The 24,983-nt window shown below is 29.7% G+C and overlaps 1 protein-coding gene across 2 annotated transcripts in view; it reads right to left on the reverse strand.

The window, feature by feature from the left end:
• Positions 1–24,983, reverse strand: part of LOC143235006 (myotubularin-related protein 13-like) — a 123,225-nt gene that overhangs the window by 10,593 nt on the left and 87,649 nt on the right. The window contains exons 24-37 of one of the 2 annotated variants that reach the window (XM_076472711.1): positions 23,017–23,192; positions 22,533–22,729; positions 21,114–21,327; positions 20,484–20,564; positions 16,906–16,988; positions 14,836–15,090; positions 13,833–14,005; positions 13,235–13,411; positions 10,878–10,982; positions 10,476–10,661; positions 5,899–6,225; positions 5,248–5,481; positions 3,878–3,973; positions 3,332–3,545 (exon numbers count right to left, since the gene is read on the reverse strand). In XM_076472711.1, the coding sequence (XP_076328826.1) occupies positions 3,332–3,545; positions 3,878–3,973; positions 5,248–5,481; positions 5,899–6,225; positions 10,476–10,661; positions 10,878–10,982; positions 13,235–13,411; positions 13,833–14,005; positions 14,836–15,090; positions 16,906–16,988; positions 20,484–20,564; positions 21,114–21,327; positions 22,533–22,729; positions 23,017–23,192 (2,518 nt within the window). Of the gene's footprint in view, positions 1–3,331; positions 3,546–3,877; positions 3,974–5,247; positions 5,482–5,898; positions 6,226–10,475; positions 10,662–10,877; positions 10,983–13,234; positions 13,412–13,832; positions 14,006–14,835; positions 15,091–16,875; positions 16,989–20,483; positions 20,565–21,113; positions 21,328–22,532; positions 22,730–23,016; positions 23,193–24,983 lie in introns of both variants that reach the window. The other variant, XM_076472710.1, reaches the window with a different exon arrangement.

A 24,983-nucleotide genomic window follows, 5' to 3' on the forward strand; every position in this document is an offset into this window, starting at 1 on the left:
TTATCTTCATTCCAGGGTGGGTCAACTAGATGAAAAGCACAAGGTGATTGGTCATGTACAAAGGATACATAAACAGTGTAAAGGCAGAAGATGTCCAGAAGCCACAACCTAATATGACTGCAATTAGTATTAGAAAAAAACTAGTTAGTAACTATTATGTAGTTATTAAAAAAATAGTTGCTAATAAACCAATTGTGCACAGGGCCAGTCTACTGAACCAGCCCCATACTGGAAAATGAATGTTGACTATAATAACAAATCTTCTAACATGTATGTATGTGAAATGTGACAGCTTCTAGCAAAATGTACAAGTCCATTGTAAACAGAAAATCAGATGTGTTAATAAATTATCTGCACTCAAGATATATCTGTCAATCAATGACATCTGTCTGATTCAGGTTCTGACAAGTCAAAGTCCAAAGTAATGTTCATGTGAAGAATAAAAATACTTTTGTCTATTGTATAGTTTATATAAGGTATTTTAATAGTTTCTAGAACCTCTGAAATAAATACCTAGAGTTTGTTTTTTTCAGTATCCCTCGTATATTTCATCTAGTATTTACTCTCCTTTAAATCAACAGTGTAAGGTAGTGAATATCTACTATTTTATAAATTTATGTCAATACATTTGGTATCATACTATAGGTTATAGTTCAAATTTTAGTATTATACATTATTCAGTTTCTTAATTTAAAATTAAATTGATTTTTGTGTGTCATATGGTATGTTGAATACAGCACTGGTTCAAAGTAGATGTTTGTTGTGTTGAAATACCAGTTTATAGTTTTGTATGAACCAGAAACTGAATTTAGTGATACTAACAAGCTACAATAGAAAATAAGAAACTCCTGTATTTGCTAATTACTAAGATATTGCTTATGTACTGAATCAAATACAGCAGTCTTACTCATCACTTTCCATTTTTGGAAACTGTCCCTTATATACACTTACTTCAAAATATGATGTGTAAATAGCCAACCAAAAGTTCAGAATGTCCCCCTACTGACTTTCTCAGCCATTTTCCTGTGTTAAAACACCATCTCATTCTGTTTAAACACGATTTCAAAGAGTGGTGGTTTTAGTCTGTTCAAAATTTCATACCTTTTAAGATTGAAATACAGCTAAGTTACTAAACAAGATAAATTATAATGAAATTCTATGATACTGGTTTAGCAATTTATTATTTTTTGGTTATTGAAATGTATATATAAAACTTTTTTAAAAATTATTTGGTTTCACCTCCTCGACATGCAAAATTTCTTGAGGCTTAACAAGCTACAAGAAACAACAACTGAGTATAAAGATCATAGTTGTTTGCTTTACTTCTTTATTTACGGTTCTATGTTTTAAAGGAAATAAGTTTTAAGAATTTATTTATAAATGGCAATAACCTATATACTTATAATGTATAATAACTGAAACATGACTGTATTTTACAAAATACTAGTCCACTAAAAGACAGCCACAACAGGCCATTTTGTAAAATATTAAGATCAGTTTTAAATTATTGGATATGGTAACATGAGTACACATATGCCATGTCTTTGTAACTTCTGTATTGTTAACCAGACACAACTGGAAGATCAATATAATAAAAATAAAAAATATATATAAATGTTTAATTTTATTAACTTTAAGCTATTTAAACAAAGTATTTGTGTTTTCGTGTTATAATTTTATTCATTCTAAAACTAAACAAACTTGATACTCTCACAAACAAATCTTTAGTAAAAATCATTAAAAAACCTGATTTCTTATATAGGGAAGACTTGTAATATTTACCAAGAGGCTACCAAATTTTGTGATGGTACATACACTGCATTAAAAGTTATAGCATAAATACTTAATGTGCAAATATATAAACTAGAGTATTTTATACCAAGCTCATTCAGAAAGGGTTAAAAAAACAGATAAAAACTTTTTGATTCCAGTCACTTTTGGACATTAGCTATAACTATTTTTGAAACTGAGCTTCATTAGTAATTGTTCAGACGTACTCTGCAGCACTAGGGGATCAAAAATTAGGTAAAAAAACAAGACTTGAATTATTATATTTTCAAAGGATGTGTTTTTAGCAAATATAAATATATAATTTTGGATAGAGAGAAAATTTTAAAGAATCAATACACTGTTTGCAAACAAACTTTTTGGAGCTGCACAGAAATGCAAGTTGGAAATTGTTTTATTTCTTATTGTGAGTTACACTATACAAGTGTTAAGCAATGAGAAATATCAATTCTAAAATATTTTTAAATTAAAATTTGATGATAATAATATGCAATCAACAACTAAAAGGTACTTAAAAGTCATGATAATTAATATTACAGTTTCTGACATAATACAATGAACAAGAAATAGCCATTATTCAAGTAACAATTTCTTGTTCTCTATGATACTTGAATAATTATCACAAATACACACAATTCCCAAATTAACAATTTTATTAAACTGAAATAAACTTTATGGTTTTATTAATGTATACTTACTTTTCAGTTCTAATATGGTAAGCACATTTTCTCAGAAGTTCTTAGACAATAATTACAATAAAATTCTCTTAAAAATACGAGGTCTGTTCAAAAAATACGCGGACTATTTGAATTGCGGCTCCAGTTGGTTCCAGGGGAATCTGCTTGGTGTCCCTAGGTTCGCACAGATCAGCTGATTACGACGCCATTTCCCGTTTGCAGATATCTTCATTTGTGTATTAGCTACGCAGTTTTAAGTGAAGTGCGATTTTTTCGTTTGGCAGATTTCAGAATGAATGACCTGAAGGAGCAACGACTTGCTGTGAAATTTTGTGTTAAACTTGGAAAATCTGCGACTGAAACTTTTGCTATGCTTAACACGGCTTACGGTGATGTTGCTATGAAGCGTACGGCATGTTTCAAGTGGCATGAACGTTTTAAGGATGGTCGACAGTCCATTGAAGATGATGAGCGTCCTGGACGTCCTTCCACGTCAACTGACGACCCGCATGTCGACAAAATCAACACCCTGGTGCGGGCAAATTGACGTCTGACTGTCAGGGAGCTTGCTGAAGAGTGTGGGATATCAGTTGGATCTTGTTACGAGATTTTGACCGAAAAATTGAAGATGCACCGCGTTGCTGCGAAATTTGTGCCACGCCTGATGACGGACGAACAAAAAGCAAAAGTTTCAACAAGTGGAAACACCGTTGGGATAAGTGTGTGCGTTGGGGAGGAGAGTACTTTGAAGTGGTCCCAGACCTGTAACTTCTAAATAAAGTACATTTTGTTTTATGACGTCAGTCCGCGTATTTTTTGAACAGACCTCGTACACCAATAATGTATATCTATCATATTACCCTTACCAGTTTTTACTAAACCCCAGAGTATATGAGAGCAGGAATCACAATATGTTGGAGTTGTGTAGTTGTACTTCTCGAAACGGTGAGGATGTGAGTAAACCTGTGGCTGATTAGCCTCTCCAACCATCTTGCCTCGAACCAAGATTTCAATAGTTGATCTTTTGTGAATCGATCTTCCATGGGACCGAATGAGTTGAGTGGTAACAGATGCTTGCCTCTAGAATAAGAAGTGTCATTATCAATTACTGAAAGATTCCTTATAAAAATATTAAATATGATTTTCGTACTGCATGGATTTAACGGTTCAAATTACAGAGACATATTGTGAGAACATGTATTTGTTGATTCTCTATTACTAATTATCTATATATCTTTATTCAAGTTGCACCGTATTATATATATCAATGACATTTTTACTAATTATTTATCATGTTTCAACGTTAATTCTCTGTTAATAATAAATGTTAACAATAAATTTAATGTGAATAGTCTAGGTAGCTAGTTATTGTTGTATGTGCTCTGTATTGAAGAAAGATGATGAAAACTCACAGAGAATGAATCAAAACTTGGTAGCTCTAGCTTATCCCACAACACTGTCCATTTCTGAGGCAAGTGTCCAAGTTCTGTCTCAAGGTTTGAAATAATCTTGGCATTTGTTTAAAAAAAAAATCATAACTATTAATTTGTGTGCATGAAAGAAAACAAGCTCATATAAGCACCATCAAATGGTCTTTAGACAAAATTAAATCCTTATTTCTTTAGTGCATACATTTCACTCATTCTCAATAACTAACTACTTATATATACAAAACAATCTGAAAAATTCTTACACCTAAATTGTTGAATGTAAACATAAGCATGATGCAAAAGAAATCTACCATATTTAATTCTTAAATTACTGTTTTGGTAATTCATATACCTGTATTTTAGCTAGTAAAGATATCTAAGGTAGTTTATAAAAAAATACAATCTGTCTGTTAATTATAATAACAACTTACATTAAGCAAGGCTTAAGATGACATTTGTTGATAAATATTTTTTTCTATTTTTTCACACTATAATAAACATAATAATAGCTATATCATTTCAGTATGATATATTCATTTACTAATGGGAATATTTTCTCATAGTGAAATAACAACTCATCTCAAACTTAACTTTTTGGAATCTAGAGAGATTTTAACAACTTTAGATCTCCAGTAAAGAAAACTGTCCATCATGATAACTAAATACACACAAAATGTAGTTCGTTTCCAAATTAAGATTGTTTTCACTGTGTGGTTTTTATTTCAATTTAGTGGTTTTTTTTCTTGCACATACTAATCAGGTTCAAAGAATTCAAGATCACTTTATAGTAAATATCCTATTGAACCTCCTGTTACTTTATGGATCTATCTTGGGAGAAATCGATTTTATATGAGAACACCATACTGCCTTTATAGGCTTAGCAACATTTATGTGTGTACTTTTATCATTCCTTGTAATGTTAAATAGCACTCTGACATGTCTAGATTATTTTGTCTAAACTTCTTATGAGCATATAAAGATTCTCTGTTTTTATGGTTGATTCTCAACCTCTTAAAAATTAAGATTCTACATAAAAAAAACTGCACAAAATCACAAAAACGTTTCCTTGATCTGTTCTTGTCCTAAGTATTAGCTAATTCATTTACAGCTACTGATAATGTAAGCTGCAACTTACTGTTGCTCCTTGTCTCATTTATCTTTGTATTTTCTTGAAGACCAACAACTGCTTTGAAATCATAACATTCTTAATTCAATGGTATAGTTTTAAAATTTTGGTTGCTTTTACAATCTGAAAAATATGATCTCAGTGTACCATGCATTCCCTCACTTTTGAAGTATTTAAGTTCAAAAATATGCTTATGCAGTACATTCCTGTTATAAATAGAATTCACCTCCAGCATATGACTAAACACATCTGGTTGAACAGTCTGCATGTTATCATAGCAAGCATTAACAATCTTGCGAGAGGTTTCTCGAGGAATGCCATCTGCTGCTTGTGATTCTTCTTCCTTCTGCTTCTCCATAGCAACTGCTTCCAGATCATATGGAGGACCATGAGAGAGTTCTTCCTTCAGAAAGTAATCCCATATTTCTAAATTGGAGATGTTTGAGTATGGTCTCAATACCTGAAACATTTAACAATGCAACACATATTTAGTTCAAAGGATTACCAGTAATTTGCAAGTGAAAACTGACTGCATATTTTCCCACAGCTGTTAATAAAAAATAAACATATTAATATCATACTTCAAACAAATAAAAATCATTAACAACTGAAAATGATAAATTATTCTCAATAATCTAACATTCATCATGCAGCAATCTGTTAAACTGTCAAAGTACTATACTGTTTAAAAAAGTTAAGTATTTTGCTTAATACAAATTATGAGTAAACTATTTTACAAAATAAATGCACAAAATAGCTGGTTATGAATAAAAAATGAATTCAAATGTTATAGATAAAATTTTTTGTTTGTACTTTTTTTTTCTAGAAAGATCTTTAAATAAAAACTCGTATTTATTTGAACAATTTTGCCACTCACCCCATCCTCAGGGTGAGGAACATAAAAGAAATTGTAGAACATAGGAGATTTTGTCCACAGTCTTTCTATGTACTCCCAAAGTGACGGTCCAAGTGAATTTGAGTTAGTTAGAGTCCCCATCTTTACAGAAAATCCAGTTTCATCATCAGAGCCACTGTCAAAACCACGATATTTTGACCCTTTATCATCAGCTAACCAACCTGCTTCTTCTCTTTCACACTCACTGTCCAAAAGAAATGTACGGAATCGGCACGAGACATGATGATAAGCCAAGAACTTGAGAAAGTACTGATTGAACTCAAATGACAAAGGAAACTGTAAATGGACCTGTGTATGATTAAATGAAAGAGAAAGTTATCAGAAAGTTTATTAAATACAACACGAGTTACTTCTTCTAATAGGAACAACTAAATACCATATATATATTATGCTCTGATTTCTGACATTTGAAATATACACTAACTTCTGATTATGCATTAATTGTTCTTTCAATAATCTTCAAACTATTTTATTAAAGTTTCTAGGAAATTATCAGGTTTTCATGTGTGGGCTGGATTTTTCACAATAGATGTCTATGACTTGTTGGTGATAAATTTCCATAATAAACAGCACAGAGTCCACTTGTTTTAAAATAATGTATTAAAACAAGATAAACTTGTATACAAATATTTGTTACACAGTTAATCATCACAGTTGTATCCAGAGCTTTAAGTAATTGTCTTTTTTTCATCAAAAGTCGACCCAGGTTTGTTTAATTACTTTAGAACACAATTTACAAGACAAATTCTTTTCTACTTTGTTGTTACTATGCGATCTGCAATAATTTCCCTTTAAAATTGCTGAAATACACTCTTTATGGCTAAACTCACAACTCCACAGTCTAGATCTATTTCAATAACTCTCTTACAAGCTTTCTACATCCCTTTGCCTAGTTTTCTATATAACTAACCTAAACTACATTTTATTCCTGTATTAACAGTCTGATTGAGGCCTAGAACTTTCTACATACTATGATATTATGATGTGATTATACTTGATCAAAATAGCAAGAAAAACTTAGAAGGTTCTAGTAAAGTGGTGAAAGTGCCAATTCACAACAATGAATCTACATAACATATAATTTGTACAGTTGTGTAAACAAACCTGTAATAAACTATCACTACTGAAAAAAACATGAATACTCATGCTGTACTTAAATTACCTGAATCATAACTCTCACATTAGAGTTGTGTTTAAATAACTGAAATAGTGCATTTACATTTGTTATGACTTACTAGTTTAAAAGTTGTTGCAAAGTTTATTTTATAGTGCTTAAAATTCACCATATAGCGCTTATGCTTTGCAAGCAGAACACTAACTGACACAAGTGGAATACCATCTTGCATTGTGCTCAAGTTCTAAGGCCAAGATTTTGCACAAAATCCACAAAGAAGATAGTCAATGTACAACCAGTCATACAGTCACAAAACTGTCCATAATTTGTTGTCTAAGCTGTGTGAATATGGTCTATAAAATATCAATTCTGATTGGTCAGTAAGATTACAAGCAGTGAAACACACTGAATTTCACAAAATTGAAATTAAACTAACACATGTAGTTTTACATGATATTACACAAGATGTAGACACTAGAAGATGATATTCTAATATAATAAAAAAAACTTTTACAACTGACCTTCCATGCACAAAGTCAAAGAAGAATAACAATGTTGAAAAAAATTGATAAAAACAGCACCATGCTGTATTTCTTTAAGAAGATTGTTGGAAATGGAATAATGTAAGTACAACCAAATGTATAAAAATACATCTACACATACACAACAGAAGGTTGAATAGCTACATTAAAATGACCTTGAATACACAAATCAGAAAATCTCATGACAATTACAGATGATATAAAGTCACAGCAGAACAGCTTGTATCAGAAATACTTTATATTGTTTATTCTTAGGTGGTGTGATGCCATTGAAAATTGATTTTTTTTGGAAAGTGTGTTTAACTAGCTCTTTCTGATGCAAAATATTCATATGTTGAGATCAGAGATTAAAAATTTCAGAGATAGATTGGAATATCTCTGTGTTTAATGGGACAGGAAAACAAAGGATTCTGGATCAACTTGGACACCAGAACTATCCAGAAAGAGACCTGCTAAAAATCCCTTTTTGGGGGATCATTAAAATGTGTAAATTTTTTAGGTAACCCAATATATGTTACTACATAATAAATGGGGAAAATACAAAAAATTAATGGTTATATCTTACAACTTTCTCTGACTCCCTTTTAACACTTTTGCTCCCATATCACTCATATACAAGTGATATGATTTTATAGTAATGTAGCATGTCATTCATGTCACACATAATGTGTTATTAAATCATTGTAAAGCAAGTGTGATTCACAGTACTTTAAATTTGTAAGAGGCTATTTGAGTCTGGCTTGTAAGGATTATTTTGAAGCTTTTGTTATGGTTTTAAAATAATGTTTAGACAGAAAGACACTTTTATTTCTCAACTCGGTTATTTATTATAAAAATAAAATATATCTTGATAGAACAAAAACAAAGTGAGTAACATGGTCCTGGAAGTAAATGGACTTCCATAGAGGCCCATGCCACTCACTTTTTGAAATGAACAAAAACCATATTTATACCTAATAACCCTAAATCTGGCAAAATATTACTTTCCCATTTAAACAGTGAAGAAGTGCCCAAGTGCAACTCCACAAATATGACCTTAGGAGAAAATGTGTTACTGAAAACTACTTTTATACCAAGTTTATAGTTTACTACATTACTCTTCTTCAAAAGTAAACTATGTGGTTGAAATTCTCCAAAAGACAGCCTTGATGCTACATGTGTATTATCATTTAAACAGAGTAGTTTTAACTTAATAAAAATAAAAATAGCCAGAAAAATTAGTATGTATAATTTTTTTTCTGTTTGCACAAGTTTAGGAATTTATTTTTTGGTTTATGCTACATAAATCCTGAATCAAATATTTAACCATTTCAATGTTAACATATTTTTATTCTTGCACAGGAAAAACAAACAAACAAACACAGATTTTGTGAAAATGTAGATAATTTTTTAACAAAAGCTAATTAAAACATATTTCATATTATATGCTACAGAACAGAAACCCTTCACTATTTATTAACATATATAGTTTACTCTTACCAGTGGTATTATAAGTAATATATTTCAATTATGGGTACTAGCATATTCAAATGCCAATAATGCATTAATATCAAGTTAAAAATTATATAATGTTTTCCTGTGATATCTTCTTATAGCAAATTGCTGTTCTGAATGGCAAGTTGAATTAAATGAAGGCACCTTCTTATATCCTTTCAGGGGTTTCCTTCTGATTTTAAGGGTTCTAGTAGTTGGTCTGTACAGTTAACTCCTTCCATGTACTTACTTTATTCTGTAATACACTTGAATTTTTGAGGGACCTATATCTTTTTCTTCAGTGTCTAACATTTTGCATTTCTTTACTTTGAATGAATGTTAGAATGAAGACATTCTTATCACTTTTAATTCTGAGCTCATTTGATCTATATGAAACTGTCTCCCTTTTCATAAGAGCTTGGCATTCTTTACAGTTTTTTGGATTGTGTATGCTGAAATGCTATTTTCAACCAGTTGTTGAAAACAAAACAACACCTGTGTATCAGTTGTCAAAAAATAGTAATGTCATCAGATGAAGAACTGTTCTCTCAGACATAATAAAATCCGAGTTGTTTATAAGAAGGGTTATTCTTGTTCTGTAAATAAGCCTAGGATATATATATACACAAAGTATTAATTTAGATGGGTATTCATACTGTCTTTTTGTAGTTTATCTCATCCAAATTCAAATTTTGCTTTGGTCACTGAGTGCTTCATTGTTATGTTGATTAAAATATATTATACTTTGCCTAATTCACTACAGTGTGATTTTAAAATATAAAATTCAAGTCTTAAGTGAAAGTCAATGTACAATTCACTTCTGCACATTAGCAGCATAGTGAAAAGTTAAGACTATTCAGAATATGATAACTAAACAATTTTAAATAACAAATAATATCAGCATGGTTTAAAGAATACAAATACAGGTTTTTACATAATAGGCTACTACAGGGATGTACTTCTACTAACATAAGGACCAACAGATAACAAGAAGCGAAATGTATATTTAAAAAAATGAAAAGCATAAAAATGCATAAAAATATGATTCTAAGAAACTACCAAAAATGTTTCTGTGTTATATACTATCAATCTACGTTTAAACATATTCTCAAAAAATTGCTTATTCTGCAGGCACTTGATATTTAAATTTAAAATCAAAATTTTGAAAATCATCAAAACATTTTCTGACAATGTATAAGTTATAAAGAAACAACTTCACTATCAGCATACTGGCAAAAAAGAAAAAGATACTAAAAAAAAGTAAAAAAATAAAACAACATGATAACAAATACACAAAATAAAATTATAACCACAATTAACAATTTTGAATAAAATATTAGTAACATCATAAATATGGCAATAACCAAAAGTGTCCCAGTATCTTGTATTTCACAGTAAATTTTACTTACCTGGTGAACCACATCAAGAAACTGCAAAAACACTGGAGTAAATCCACTCGCCACAGTTGCAGCAGTATGGTTACCTCTGTGACTGAAACGGTGACCAAAGGCTAACCATTCTTTCTCAACCAAGGTGTAAAACCCTTCAAATGTTCGATAGTAAGGATCAAGACAAAGCTGGGCAACAGAAGACACCTTTAAAAAATAAAAGCAAAGAATGTTTGTTTATTCTGTTCAAATACTGAAGTTTAGATTGTTCATGAAAGATATATATTATTCCTAGTATTGAATTCAGATGTGAAAAGACTAAAGATAATTTAAGATACTTTATTGTGGAAAAATTCCCTATACAATATTGTATTTGTTACCTTTGCCATATAATAAATGAATAATAATAATAAAAAAAGCAACCTGGGCTGTCACATCCCAACCATCTTCAAGACAAATCATGACTGAAGAACCTTGAACATCCATCAAGTCCACCACTGCTCCTGATAGCTGCATGATGCTCTGAAGCTGGTTGTAAGAAGAGAAAAGAATAAAATTGTAATAGGTAAATGCTACACAATCTAAAATACCATATTATAAAATATTTTATTAATGAAAAAACTAAGTTTATATCTCAGGCAATAATCCTCAAGAATAACCATTATGTTTGTTTGTTTTTATTTTTTCTGTCATAGAAAACTACGTTTCTTTTCTATTTTCCACATATAAAAAAGTTAATAAGTTCACATTGTAACAAAGTTTGTGAATTTTCTTTGTATACTTAAATTGTTTATACAAAGTTAATAAATAAGTGAAAAGTGCTTAGACTATGTAATATAAGAAGCAACAGTTTTATTAAGTTTCAAAAAAAATTTTAAAGGCATTACTGATACAAAAGAGGGAAGTTACCAAGGAGTTGCAGACTATTTTTCACCCTTAATACAATAAAATATTAATACATCCAAGCCTATCATTTGTTTTAATGTTATGCTTGGCTGTCTTTGTCCTCTAGTTTGTAAGAGGTAGTGTTAGTTCAGTATTGTATGCATACCTAAGGGATTTTTTGCACTGTCACCTAGAAACAAGCAAGATTTAGTTTTTTTCCCATTTTAATAGGGACCAAAAGCTGTTTTTATCAACAAAATTGTTGGCCATATTCTTGATAGTCTTGAATACACAATTACATATGTATTTTACATAACCTTAAATTCTGAAGGAAAACTGTGAGCTGAGCATGGAATCATTCAAGAAGTGGAAAGGCAAGTAGTGTACCAAAGCCTTACTCAGCCACTCTTGAATACTTATTGTCTTTCATGAATATAAATTATGCAAAATCAAAATAACAGCTGAAATTGTTTTTGACTCTGATGTAAGAAGAAAAAAAATCAATACTACCACGACTGCATAAATGAGTATTTACGGGCTAGGTTTCTCAGTAAAGTATACTGATCTTCTTCTAAACATTTTATATCTTCGACAGAACTTCAATAAGCATTTTGGGTTCTTTTTATAGAGTTTTTTTAATTAAACTCCTGAAAACAAGTTTTATTTTCAAAATATATTTCATAAGTGGGTATAGCTATATTCAAAGGACAAGGGTATCAGCAGTCTTCTTAATTACCATGATAGTTTTACTTATGACACAGTTCTCTCTTTTTTAAAACAAGGTTTCTTAAATAATCAATACCAGTTTACACTAAGTGGAAAATATTTGTGGATGCTTTAAATAGTTTCTAAAAAATATACATTTAAAAACGACTGGTACGGATAGAGAAATCACTAACAGAGGAGCAAACAACATTTTGACCTTCTTCCGGTTCACAATGATCGAAGAAGGTTGAAACGTTGTTTGCTCCTCTATTAGTGCTTTCTCTATCTATACCAGCCATTTTTAAATATATAATTTTCACTACAAGTGGATTTTCTCATCATCATGGATTTCTAAAAAAATATTTTAAAAAACAACTGACCCTCATATGGAAAAAAACAAAATCCTTATTTGGCAATTCTAATGATTTGAATTAACATGTTCAGACTGCATTAAACCTAATTTGTGTCTTTTATTGCATGTTTGAACTTTTTATACAGAATTAATGTATTTATTTGTATTGCGCAACATAAGTGTAACCATTCAGTGTAAAAGCAGAATTTTTTTACTATCACAGGGTTTAAAAATTATGAAATATATACCGTTTACTTAATTACAATATATATATACAGCATATACCAGTCACCGCTTTTACAAAACATAGAACTTCCATCCCTATGTCAATATACAACTTAATAACAAAATAAATACATGGCTCTACACTTAATAAATTCAAAAAAAGAATTGTATCTAATAAAAGCTGAAATCCATATGGCTTAGTTAATAGCACGAATGGTATACATTTACATTAAGATATAAAAGTGATGTTTTCTCTCATGTGCAAAAGAAAATCCTGCTCTCATGTCCTAATACAAAAACAAACAGCTGAAATTATTTAATCAATAATTCACTACATTTTTATCATTTGCATTTCTAGTGTTAAAAGTGAGGCAGTTAAGACACAACTTACAGTTATTAATTTTACACTTACAGCCAAACCTATTACATAAACAAAAACTCTGACATACACCTGACTAAAATTCAGCATTTGGTGGCTACAAATTCTTTCAAAAAACTAAAGTACTGTTAAAAAAAACAACAGTTTTAATCAGTTGAACTCGCACTACTTTTTACACAGTCTTATTATACAAACCACCAATACAATTATTTTTTGGACAACATTTTCACTTACCTGGTTTAACCATTCTGAGTTTTCAATGCTTCTGTAAAAGTTCTGATCTGGGTCTGTAACAGGATCACTTGGAACACATGCTCGCATTAGTTTTTTAAAGCTTGCTTTAATCTGGCGGACTTCTGTGAAATCAACTGGGATGAAGTCACAGTTTGGATATGATTCTGGTTTGATACCCTTTGAGAATATGAAAATGTTTAGTTTTGCAAAGAGAAGAATACTTGAAACATTCTAATCATTAGTTCAGGTATGTATTAAGTCCACAAAAGTATATTATTCATATATCTTTTATGAAAATTGTAAAATACATTGACTGTTCTTGTTAGTAATACATTCTGACCCAGAAACATCAAATCCAAGAAATGTAATTTAGGTTGATTCATATGTTACAGAAACAAGAAACAAATAGATTTAAAAATCAATGAAAGGCAAAATAAAACAAACATAAATAAGCATTTTCAATATGAAGACCTTTCTTCATCAAGGATAAAAGTCACAGAAAGGACTACATTTTAAAAGTTCTTAGATTACAAGGTTTCTTGTAAATTATTGTATAATTTTGAGATAATGCATTTCAAGTGTACTATTCAAAATTCACCTTGATTTGTGCTTTTTCTCCAAACACATAGAGTGCCACTTTGTGAAAAGTATGAACATTTCCTTCAAATCCATTCAAAAAGTCTACTAAACGTGTGGAGTGATAACCCATCTCTGAGCCAAAACTTGTAATGGATCCTTGTCTTCTTTCTTTTAAGCTACCCCAACGTAGTTCTATGTATATCAACACAGGTATTTAGAGGTTTAATTGGACAAAAACAATTTTAATGTACCTTACAGTCTTTAACAAACTCCTTATTATCAGTGTCATTATTTTAAATCTGTATTGAACCATTAAAGTAATTCGTTTTTGTAAAATTTATCTTAACTTTATTTATTTTAAACAAATAAAAATTAAAACTTAAACTTAAAAGTAATTATGATTTTAAAGCTATATTTATGTGGTGACTGATACTTCGTATATAAAAAAATATGTCAGCATTATAAGAAAATAGATTCATGACATTTATAAATCTAATTTTTATAAAATATTTTCTTCAAACTGTGTGCATTCTTTGCCTAAATTTGTTTAAGAGTATGAGAAAGGTATTTATAAAATTCTGTAAAAATAAGTTCACTGAGTATTTTCAAATATTAAGTGCCAATAATTATTAATCTGTAAGCAAAGGTTTCACTTCTATGCTTCCATACATGGAAAAAGAATAATAAATATCCATCATTTTTTCTTAAAACATGCAGAACTTTTGATAATACACACAAATAAGCACTAACTCAGATATTACTTTTGAGATAGCTTAAATACGATTGTTTTCTAACAATTCCAAATATTTTCATTTTCTTTGTTTAGTTTAATAATTTTAATCTTTCAAATGAATCAAGACTATTACTTTATTCAATAGTTTTTCATGTAAAGTAAAATTTGTTTACTATAAACACAGTATTTTGTTTAAAATTATATATATTATCTGTAACAAGAAGCTTAAATAACTGTGTGTGTGTATCATATAAATAAAAGGTTATAAAGGAATATTCACAAAACCTACGTCTCCCACTTTTACCACCAGAAGAACGTAGCGTATTTACTGCCTTCTGCAGGGGATTCCCACGTCGTGCCATCTCAGGAGTAAGGGTTGGAAAGTTGTCAAGACCACTGGAACTCAACATCAGAGAGGAGATACTTAGTGTGGAGTCATTCATACCTATTCTACTTCCATGTGCTGAGACAAGAGGTGTAACTTCGACAATGAAAGAAATGAACTTCTCCTGCTCAAGATGTGCTGATGTTTCACTAGATGAACCTATTTTGATAAATGACTTAGAAAAAATTATTGAGTTACAGTAAAATTGCTCAATAAATAGATAGTAGAAAAAATACTTTAAAAATTTTCAAGTATTAGCACTCAAAAAAACCTGATAAAAAAACTTCTTTATCACAGTGAAATAATCACTATATTTACTCAAAATGTATGTAAACAATTTAAAAAGTTTTATTTAAACCTACAAAAATGGACTCATGTATTTTGCATGACCTTATGACACCCTGTAACTGTAAAATTAAACAAATAATAACTCTGAATGTGCAGTTATGGAATTTGGGAAGCTTTTAGTAATATTTACAACTATGTTGTACACAAAAATATCAGAATTTTTGATAAAATACTTCTACTGAAAATATTGCTTTGAATTCACACTTTAATCAACCTGAATCCGGATTTAATAATATGAAAATTAAAATTACTCTTTCACCTAACAATTTTCAGATCTCATTGACAATCTGTAGAATCTCTGTAGTGGATATCATAAGGTCTTTTCAGTAAAAGTTTAAAGATCATAAATTATTTTCTCTATCCTAAATTATATGGACTCTGTCCATTTATCTAGCCTTGTATCCCTTACACAAGGTATGAAATAAATCTAATTTGCTCTTTTTCCTTTATAGAATTACTGCAAACAATTACAGCTACTTATTCTAAAGCAAAGCTCTTTATCATTTTCACATCTGCTTTCACTTAATTTGATTGTTTTACTGCTCTTTGAATTATACCTCACTACTGAAGCTAAATCACAAGTGCCTCACTTAAGTTTATGTAGCTGAATTACATAATTCACAAGCAATTTAAATGCAGAATTCAAAGAAAATTTTAATTTAACTTTTATTATTATTTTCTTATCCAAGTTCCTATTTTTTAACATCCAGTTACATTTATAGTAATAAATGAAAAATGTATATGCATAATGCATATAGAAAAATAAATTAGGTACTTACATTTGGCCTTGTTCTTTTGCTATTGGAATTGACAACTCTTAACTCTACACTTTGTAATGATGGTAGTAGTAGTTAAAATAATTGTTATCTATTTCAAATACATGCACTTAAGAACACAAAATAACATCAACATCATCACATTTACAGGGTAAATTGTATATAAATATAGCTATCATATTTTAACTGGCTTTCTAACTAAGTGTCTTAATTAAAACACTTCTCTTAGGTGGTCAAGCTGAACTTGACAAAGTAACTTTGATTCTATATGCCAAATAATTCAAAAGTTGGCACAAAAACAAGATAACAGTTTAATAGATTAAAACCTTATCTTTCTGTTGGTTAAAATAATGTGATAGTAAATGTCAGAGTGACATTTATGAAAAAGAGAATGTTGCAAGTGGGTTTTACTTTCTTGTTTATATCTTAGTAAACATTGAAAGCTATAAAAGTACTTAAACATATTCTAATATATATATTATAAATATGCAATTTATGTTGAACTCGAGACAACATGATGAAAAAATAGAAAACAAGTAAAGATTCATAATTTATTCAAATATTTTCTTTAGAAATAAAAAAATTAAACATTATATAACAATAAGATCTGAATTATAAACTACATTTTGATGTCAAGTTTAATGATGTACACTGATAATAAAGTAGTTTAATTAAATTTTGAATGTAACTTTGCAATAGGTCATAATGTGTACTTTGACCTACCTGAGCTAAGAGAGTTAAATAATGTAAAAGTATGCTACAATTTGATTATTTCTTGAATTATTTTTGTTTGAAATTTTTTCTTAAAAGTAAAATTTACCTGAGGAAGATTGAGATCCTTTCAACATACCAATAACTCCCTTTCCATGAAAACTGCTTCCACGTAGTAAAAGGGCCTTTGTTCGAGGATGGCACCATGTAATCACAGGAAACCTAAAAGCGAGGTAAAAACTTTATATTTTACTTGCTAACTCATACAGTATTATGTATCTTTGTCAAACATAGACAATAGAGATTTAATTTTAAATATATTATATTTCCTTGAGAAAACAAACTTTAGTTACCTTCAAATGATCATTTTACACTACTCAAAAACATGCCTAATTTAAACAGAAACAGAAATCATGTTAGTGTTCAGTTTACCAGGAATGTACAACTAAACTAACAGTATATGAAATCTGCAATATCTTAAGAAACAACCTACCACTAAAAAAAGGGAAAAGCAGTGGGGGAATCTACAATAATACAAGCTTGCAAAGGTTTTATTGTCTTGATATTTTTACATGTTCTACAATAATTCCTGTATGCTGAATAAACAAATGATATCCATTTTTTTTCCATCACAAACAGATTCTTCATAAAATGTAGCATGTACTTGTAAATACGTGAATCATTTTCAATGAAATTGGGTCACCCTTTCTTGCTATAGATTTTTCTACCCCACGAGTACGTAAATGGTTAAAAAGCTATATGATGTGTCATTTCTGGATAGTATTTGTTTGTACATGAACTTTGGAATTTCTTTTTTGTTTTCAATATTATTTATTCATTGCAATAGCAACAAAAGGGAGTGTGAATAACCCAAACATATTTTGTTATATTTGTGTTAATTTGTTGTTAAAAATCAAGGCAAGACATTACAGTATTTGTCCAAAAGTGTATTACACATATTTTAGAATAAAACCTGGCGATCAAGACAAATCACATATTGCAAAATTTGTGTTGAAGAGTTGAAACAATGAACTAAGGATAAGAAAATACTCTTTTCCTTTTGGAATTCCAGTGGTTTCAAATGAGTCTGGAAATCATGGAGATGACTGCTATTTTTAATTATGTAATGAGCAAAGCTACAACATTTGACCTGATATACCTGTACCTACTCCACCAGAGATTAATTATAATTATTGATACAGTTTCATATTCTGAACCTGATGTCAATAAAAATGACAAAAATCATTTTACTGGTATAGAAATCATGATAAAAAGTTTGCCATACTTTTCACAAAAATGTTCACTAGTTTATTGCAATAATATTGTTGAATTAATACAGGAGTTGCTGTCTATGAAACAAGTAGCAATTGTTCATTGACTGATTCCACCAAAAGAAGATTAAAAGGTATTTTCCTTCATGTTGCTAATATATATATGAATCTGTTCTTATGTACAAAAATCTTGAACATCTTAATGACATCATACACACAGAACATGTTGGCTACTTTGTGGAAACTTAAAGGTTATTTGTATGTTGTTCAGTCAACAATCTAGTTGTACAAAAATTCCATGTTTTTATGTGGAAATGGACAGAAGAGCACAAAATAAAGAAGCAATTGTTATGCAGTGTCAGCCTGATCAAAAACGTCGAGTGCAAAAGTTAGGTTGACACAAATAAAGTCTTATTACCTCCACTTCACATAAAAATAGGCTTCATAAAGCAGTTTGTAGAGGCCTTTGACAAAGATGGCAACTGTTTCAAATATCTATGTGGGCAATTCCCTGCACTTTCAAAAGTAAAACTTAAAGAAGGGATTTTTGTTGTGCTTCAGATAAGGAAATTGACTCTAGATGAATAGTTCAAAAGGACAATGAAGAAAGTTGAAAAAGAAGTGCAGATTATCTTCAAAGACATTACTGATAAATAACAACAAATTATAAAATTAATGTCAATAACATGTTTGATAAATTGAAAAAGTTGGGTTGTAATACAACCTTGAAAGTTCATTTGTTACATTTGCATGTTGCCTATTTCCTTGAAAATCTTGGTGCTTTCAGCAAAGAACAAGAGCAAAGGTTTCATCAAGACATCAGGGAAATGTAGAGAAGGTATCAGGGAAGGCAGAACATCAGCATAATGGCTGATTACTGCTGGTTATTGAAACAAAATGCTCCAGACACAATACATAAAGGCCTAGCATAGCCAGGTGGTTAAGGCACTCAACATGTAATCTGAGGGTCGCAAGTTCGAATCCCTGTCACAACAAACATGCTCATCCTTTCAGCCACGTGGGTGTCATCATATGACAGTCAAACCCACTATTCGTTAGTAAAAAAGTAGCCCAAGAATTGGCAGTGGGTGGTGATGACTAGTTGCCTTCCCTCTACTCTTACAATGCTAAGTTAGAGATGACTAGTACAGATAGCCCTTGTGTAGTTTTACATGAAATTCTAAACAAAACAAACCACAATACATATAAAAACAACCAAAACCAATAGTTTTAAAATTAAAAGATATATTTCACAAAAACAAAAATCTGGATGCATGAGAAAGCATATTCGTTTGACATCGATGTTCTTCCTTTTTCTTCAATTTGTTTGTATTTCTGTTTACAAATATAATAATAAAAAATGTTAATTCTGATAAATGAAATAGTTTGATCTAAGGATGTTTTTAATTCCAAATGTGTAAAAAATCCTTAAGTAAGAGAAAAAATAAATATTTTTGAAATTTGTGTCACCAAATTGTGGAAAATCCATTATTAAAACCAAATCAACTTTTATGAAGTTAAAATTTGCAGGCTCTGTGTAATTCTTTCTCAAACAAATAGGTGCAATTTCACATTAACTTTTTACCCAAAATAACTGCCAGAAACTTGTTACTATCAATCTACTTATTTTTATTATTATTTTCTTATGATTTGTACTCATTATGGAAAATGTAAGTTTATAGGTTATATGAAATGAGCTAGACTTACACAACAAAACTCCAATTTACAATTTAAAAAAATTAGGAAGATGAGTGCTCATATTGAGAATCAATAAACACTTTAACAGTTTGTTAAAAAGACACAACCTCTCTTTCAATTGACTTCAGATTATTCATTTTCTTTTCTTAGTTCCATTAAATTAAATGTATGACAACTAGGCATTAGTGTGATGCCAAATGAAAATTAATGTTTTTATTTTATGCAACTGAAATAAATGTAATATTGACTGAAGCTAGGAATAAAAATTGCAAAGATATTAGCAACTATACACTTACAAACAATGCAAATATAACAGGCTTTACCAAACCTATATTTATCAGTTGCATTCAGACTTTGTAATACAAGACCCACTCCAAACTATTTACAAAAACTGTGAAAAATCAACTTTTAACATAGCAGTGATGAAAATGTAAATATAAAAACAATTTAAAACAAATTTTATTACATGTTGGAAAAAAGGGAACAGAAAGTACTTTATAAATAATTGATAAAGAAACTGTTATATTAATATTTGATTATTACTATTGCTTCTTCCATTTTGTTCAGTTCATCCCATTCTGATTTATTTTTTATTCACATATTCATTTAAACCAATGACTTTTAGCTCCAAATACAATCTGTTATAAAATACCTTTAGATTTCTGAATTACATTACAGTTCTAAAAAAGTCTTTAAAAATTAAATCTTAAATAACAAAATGTGAAAAACAAATTAAAAGTTCACTTACCGAAAATATCTATAACATCGAGAAAACTTACGAATACTATCATCACTCACTGCTGCTGGTACTGCCACAAGGGCAGGATAGCTGGCAATCAAAAACCATGGAAGAATTTGAAATATATGTTTTTTTTCTTAACTTTAAACAGTTAAATTATGATCAAATATATATTTGGAAAATATACAAAATACAATTGTATATTTATCTAACCATTAGCCTAACTTATTTCATGATTTGATTATCTTTGTTATTTTAACAATACTATTTATTTTTTTCTAATTCAGTTGCTTTTGAATGAAATTTATAATGGCATATTAATATTTCACTACACGGGTTAATCAGTAAATAACGCTTGAGTTTTCAGACTGTTGAGTTCTTGGTAATAAAATAATCAACTATATATACATACACATACCAAATATCAAAAGCTAACTCTGATGTTAAACAATCACTAAGATAGTCATGATTACTAAAACAGGAAATTAAAACTGATACAAATAATTTTTTTTCAGCTTTTCTCCACATGATACCTGTATCTAAAAATCTCAAAAACTGTTTACAGTTTTCCATGCTGTTATCTATCCCATCAATGCCAACAAACTAAAATCTACTAGATCTTTGATGAAGAACTCGTACCTCCTACACACGGAGTAGTTACTATTGACAGAAGTCACTCTGAAGGCTTCAGTTTTGTTCTTTGTGGCAGAACTATTGACAGTTCCTAGGCCTAACCTTTGATAATCTTTACAGTAACTACGTTCAGTAATCTTCTCCAAAGTCTTAGAGTCTACGTATGTTGCAGAAGTTGGCACTTGTGGATTGTTGCTAATTGATTCCCCTTCATCAAGCACTGGAATTTCCAAAACATAAGAAATGGTAGAAAGTTTTTTTAAATAAAATATAAGCTACTAAAGGGTAAGTGGGTTTGGCATTTTATGACATAAAGCAACTAGGCTATCTGCACCAAACTACTGCAAGACTTGAAGTTTAATTACAATAACAAAAAACAACTTGATGCAACACAGAGTGGCCTATTACAAATCATTTTCAAAATTCAACAGTAATGTAATTTTTTTATAAGAGTATGTTTACAAACATCATTAAAATAACATTTATGTATAAAAATGAATGGATGCTTCAGCAAAATTATGTGCTGTTGATCCCCTTAGCCATCAACTGCTACTTTAGTTTGTCCCTACATGTATCTGGATTCCTCCTAAATTTGCCAGTTATTTTCACACATCCCACTCCACTGCTTTTGTCACAAGTATTAAAGATCTTTAATTTTATAATTCTCAACACAGCAGTATCTGGTTTTCTAAAAATTATCTAAGTAGCAAGAATTACAGCTTATCACAAAGTCTTTTCCAAATGGCTGTTTAACCAGTTCATTAAGTTATCATATAAACAAATACTTCTACAAAGACATCCACCAAATAATCCATATCTATCTGTTAAACTACCATCATTCACATCTGTTCTGAAGTATAATTTAAAATTTGCAAGAAACTCAAAAACACTAAAATGATTTCAAATATAACAGAAATAGAAAAAAATTACATAAGTGAAATGAACTAGAAAATCAGAAAAAAAATACACGTGTGTGTGTGGTATACAATGTTCCTTGTAGCAGTTAAATATACACTGAGAAGACAAAAGTAACAAATGCAAAGACTTAAAAATGATTGGTAACAGAATGATTTATAATTATTTGCAAATTTTAAGGAGGAATTATAAAGCTAAGAGTTTTAAGGCAAATGAATATTCAATCAATACTACCTCCATTCACTTATTTCAAACATGATGAGCTATTTAACACAGTACCTTAAACATCATCCCAAGGTACAACAAATGCAAAAGACCTTAGCCCTCATTTGAAATGCAATGCAATAAACCCATCTTCAAAGAAGCACCACCAATAACACTTGTTACTGAAGTTAACATTGTTGCTTGGATTAGAAAATATAAAAGTTTGTTTGAATAAAAATTGTCAAAATAAAGTTTTCTGAAAGAGTTTGTAAAATATTATAAAAATAGCAGTAAATATCAAAATACTTGATATGTCATCATCAAACATATAAGTTCTTCTTTCTCCAGTTTCAATGTCAAAGTTTATACTGGTTCCTCTTCCTGGACTTGGAAGTGTGTTGATACCTGCTAAACCTTGGATTACATACTTTTGTTTCCTAGAAGGTTTTGACTTAAAGCCAGCTTTCATGGCTGTCCTTAACAATGTCTTCTTGGCCAAAACCCTAAATAGCAGACTTCAGATTAGCAATGTTAAAAGTCAGTATAATGTTAGAAATTATGTACTTATTTTGAATAAATAATTAGCATTCACATTAATGTATCAAATAAACATCACTGATGTTTTCGATACAAAATCAATTTATGTACAATTACAACTTATTTAATCTAATTCAAATAGATATTCCATATTTGTAAAGGTAAGAAAATTAATTTTATGTGATCTGCAATGCAGAACATTTACAAGAATTAAAAAGAAACTTAAATACTTATTTGATAATGACTTTCTTACTTTAGAGTAGCATTCTTCTCTTTCTGCTTGTGGAGTGGAGTTTGAGGCATACTTAAGTTACTACTGAAAGCAAACAGGTGGTAAATGGTTGGTGGTGCATGTACACGATGTATTAACTTCCTCAACATTTCAATACTCTCTGATGTTACTTCTTCATCGAATGCTACTTTAATTAGCTAAAAAATAGAATTCACCATAATCTTGAAATATACCATTATACACATTTAATATAAAGTCAAGAGAAAAGCATATTGTAAGCATACTTTCAATGTTACAATTTAGTTATTAGAGGGAGTTGCTAATCACGAAGATAACAACAAGTGGAATAATACGGAAAAGTTAAAGGAATTTGGAGAAAGGAGAGCATAAGTATCAGTAATCAGTGTGTGAAGGTTAAATGAGAACACTGTGAAGTATTTAATGAGTGGTTCAGTTCAGTATTTGTGATGAGAGTGATGTCAAGGAAGCTAATTAATCAGTTAGCAAGAAGTTTGTATACAAATGTTTATTTGTAAGTTAAGCATACCAAAGTAGCAAAATTTTTGTTCAAAATTTGTTATCAAATTTAGGTCTACAACTTGTTTTAAATGGTTGTCATTGAAGAGAAATTTTATCAACATCTGAACTGAACCTAGCATTAGTTTGATCAAATAACCCTAAAAAACCCACACAATGTTTGAATATGTCACAGCAATAATAATAATAGCTTTTATTCACCTTGAGGCATTTGACATAATTTCTTTTCAAAATAAGACAATGAGTTTACTAATAAATTCAAAATCCAATGTATGTCCAAACTTAGGAAGTGCCAAGAAGCCTTATTTTAAAGAATTGGAGTATTATAGTATATGATATCACATAAAAATGAAACTTAGCAATATAAATAATCTACTATTACAAAATTCACTATTTATGATTTCTGACTAGTTACTATGGACAAATCTTGGAACTGCAGAGTTTCTAAATATGTTTAGTATGAAATACAATAAAAATATCTTACACTTTAGGTTGAATTAAATATAAAGAAATCTAATAATTATTGTTTGTTTGTCTTAGAATTTTGCAAAAAACTACAATAGTAATTATTAAACAAAAAATTGTGCCTAAATTAACCCATCTTAACATATTCAGAAATTCCACTTCTAAATTTCTTTAGTAATATAAAACTCCATCTGTTATTTTCAACAAGTCATCAAGACTATACAATACTCAGAGAATATTTTCACCAAACATAGAGATTTTCCTTGTTTAAATTTATAAATGCTATTACAAAAACCAAACTAAAATTTAAAGTTGTTTTGTTTTTATTTGGTATTCTTAATCTACTTTTGAATCTCCAAGTAGTTTAGGATAACAATTAATGATAACTCAAAACAAAAAAATGTAGTAAATGGTAATATTGTATATTGCTAAATAAAATGTATGCACTACAGTGAACAATAGATTGTTTGTAACAGGATGAAGTCATAAACTTAAAAAAATGTGGGGGTGGATGCTATAAAAAAAATTTAAAAAATCCTAACACTCAGACAATTTATTTATAACATGACATATTATCACAGTATTCATTATTACCTCACCAAACGTTTTGTACAATCTTTAAGAACTCGATATGTATATTATTATAACATGGTATACACTGTGTGATGGTCAGGGTGGCTTTGCATAAAGAGGTAGCAGCCAAACTTGTGATGGTCAGGGTGGCTTTGCATAAAGAGATAGCAGCCAAACTTGTGGTGGTAGGGGTGCTTTCTGTTTGTCTCTTTTAGCACCCAGCTCTTAATATCCTTCCACACTGTTTCAGATGATTAATTAACTGAGGGTCATTGGCTGAATAAATGTTTTACATGCTAAATTTGAAAGATCACAGTTCAAAATATGAAGTGGGTATAACTCAAGAAACAGTCTTTATATCAGCCTTATGGTGGCTGTTGGAATAGAAACTTCAGTTGAGTATATGTAATGTT

This window comes from Tachypleus tridentatus, chromosome 12 (assembly GCF_004210375.1).
Source record: "Tachypleus tridentatus isolate NWPU-2018 chromosome 12, ASM421037v1, whole genome shotgun sequence".
In the NCBI taxonomy this organism is placed as follows: Eukaryota; Metazoa; Arthropoda; class Merostomata; order Xiphosura; family Limulidae; genus Tachypleus; species Tachypleus tridentatus.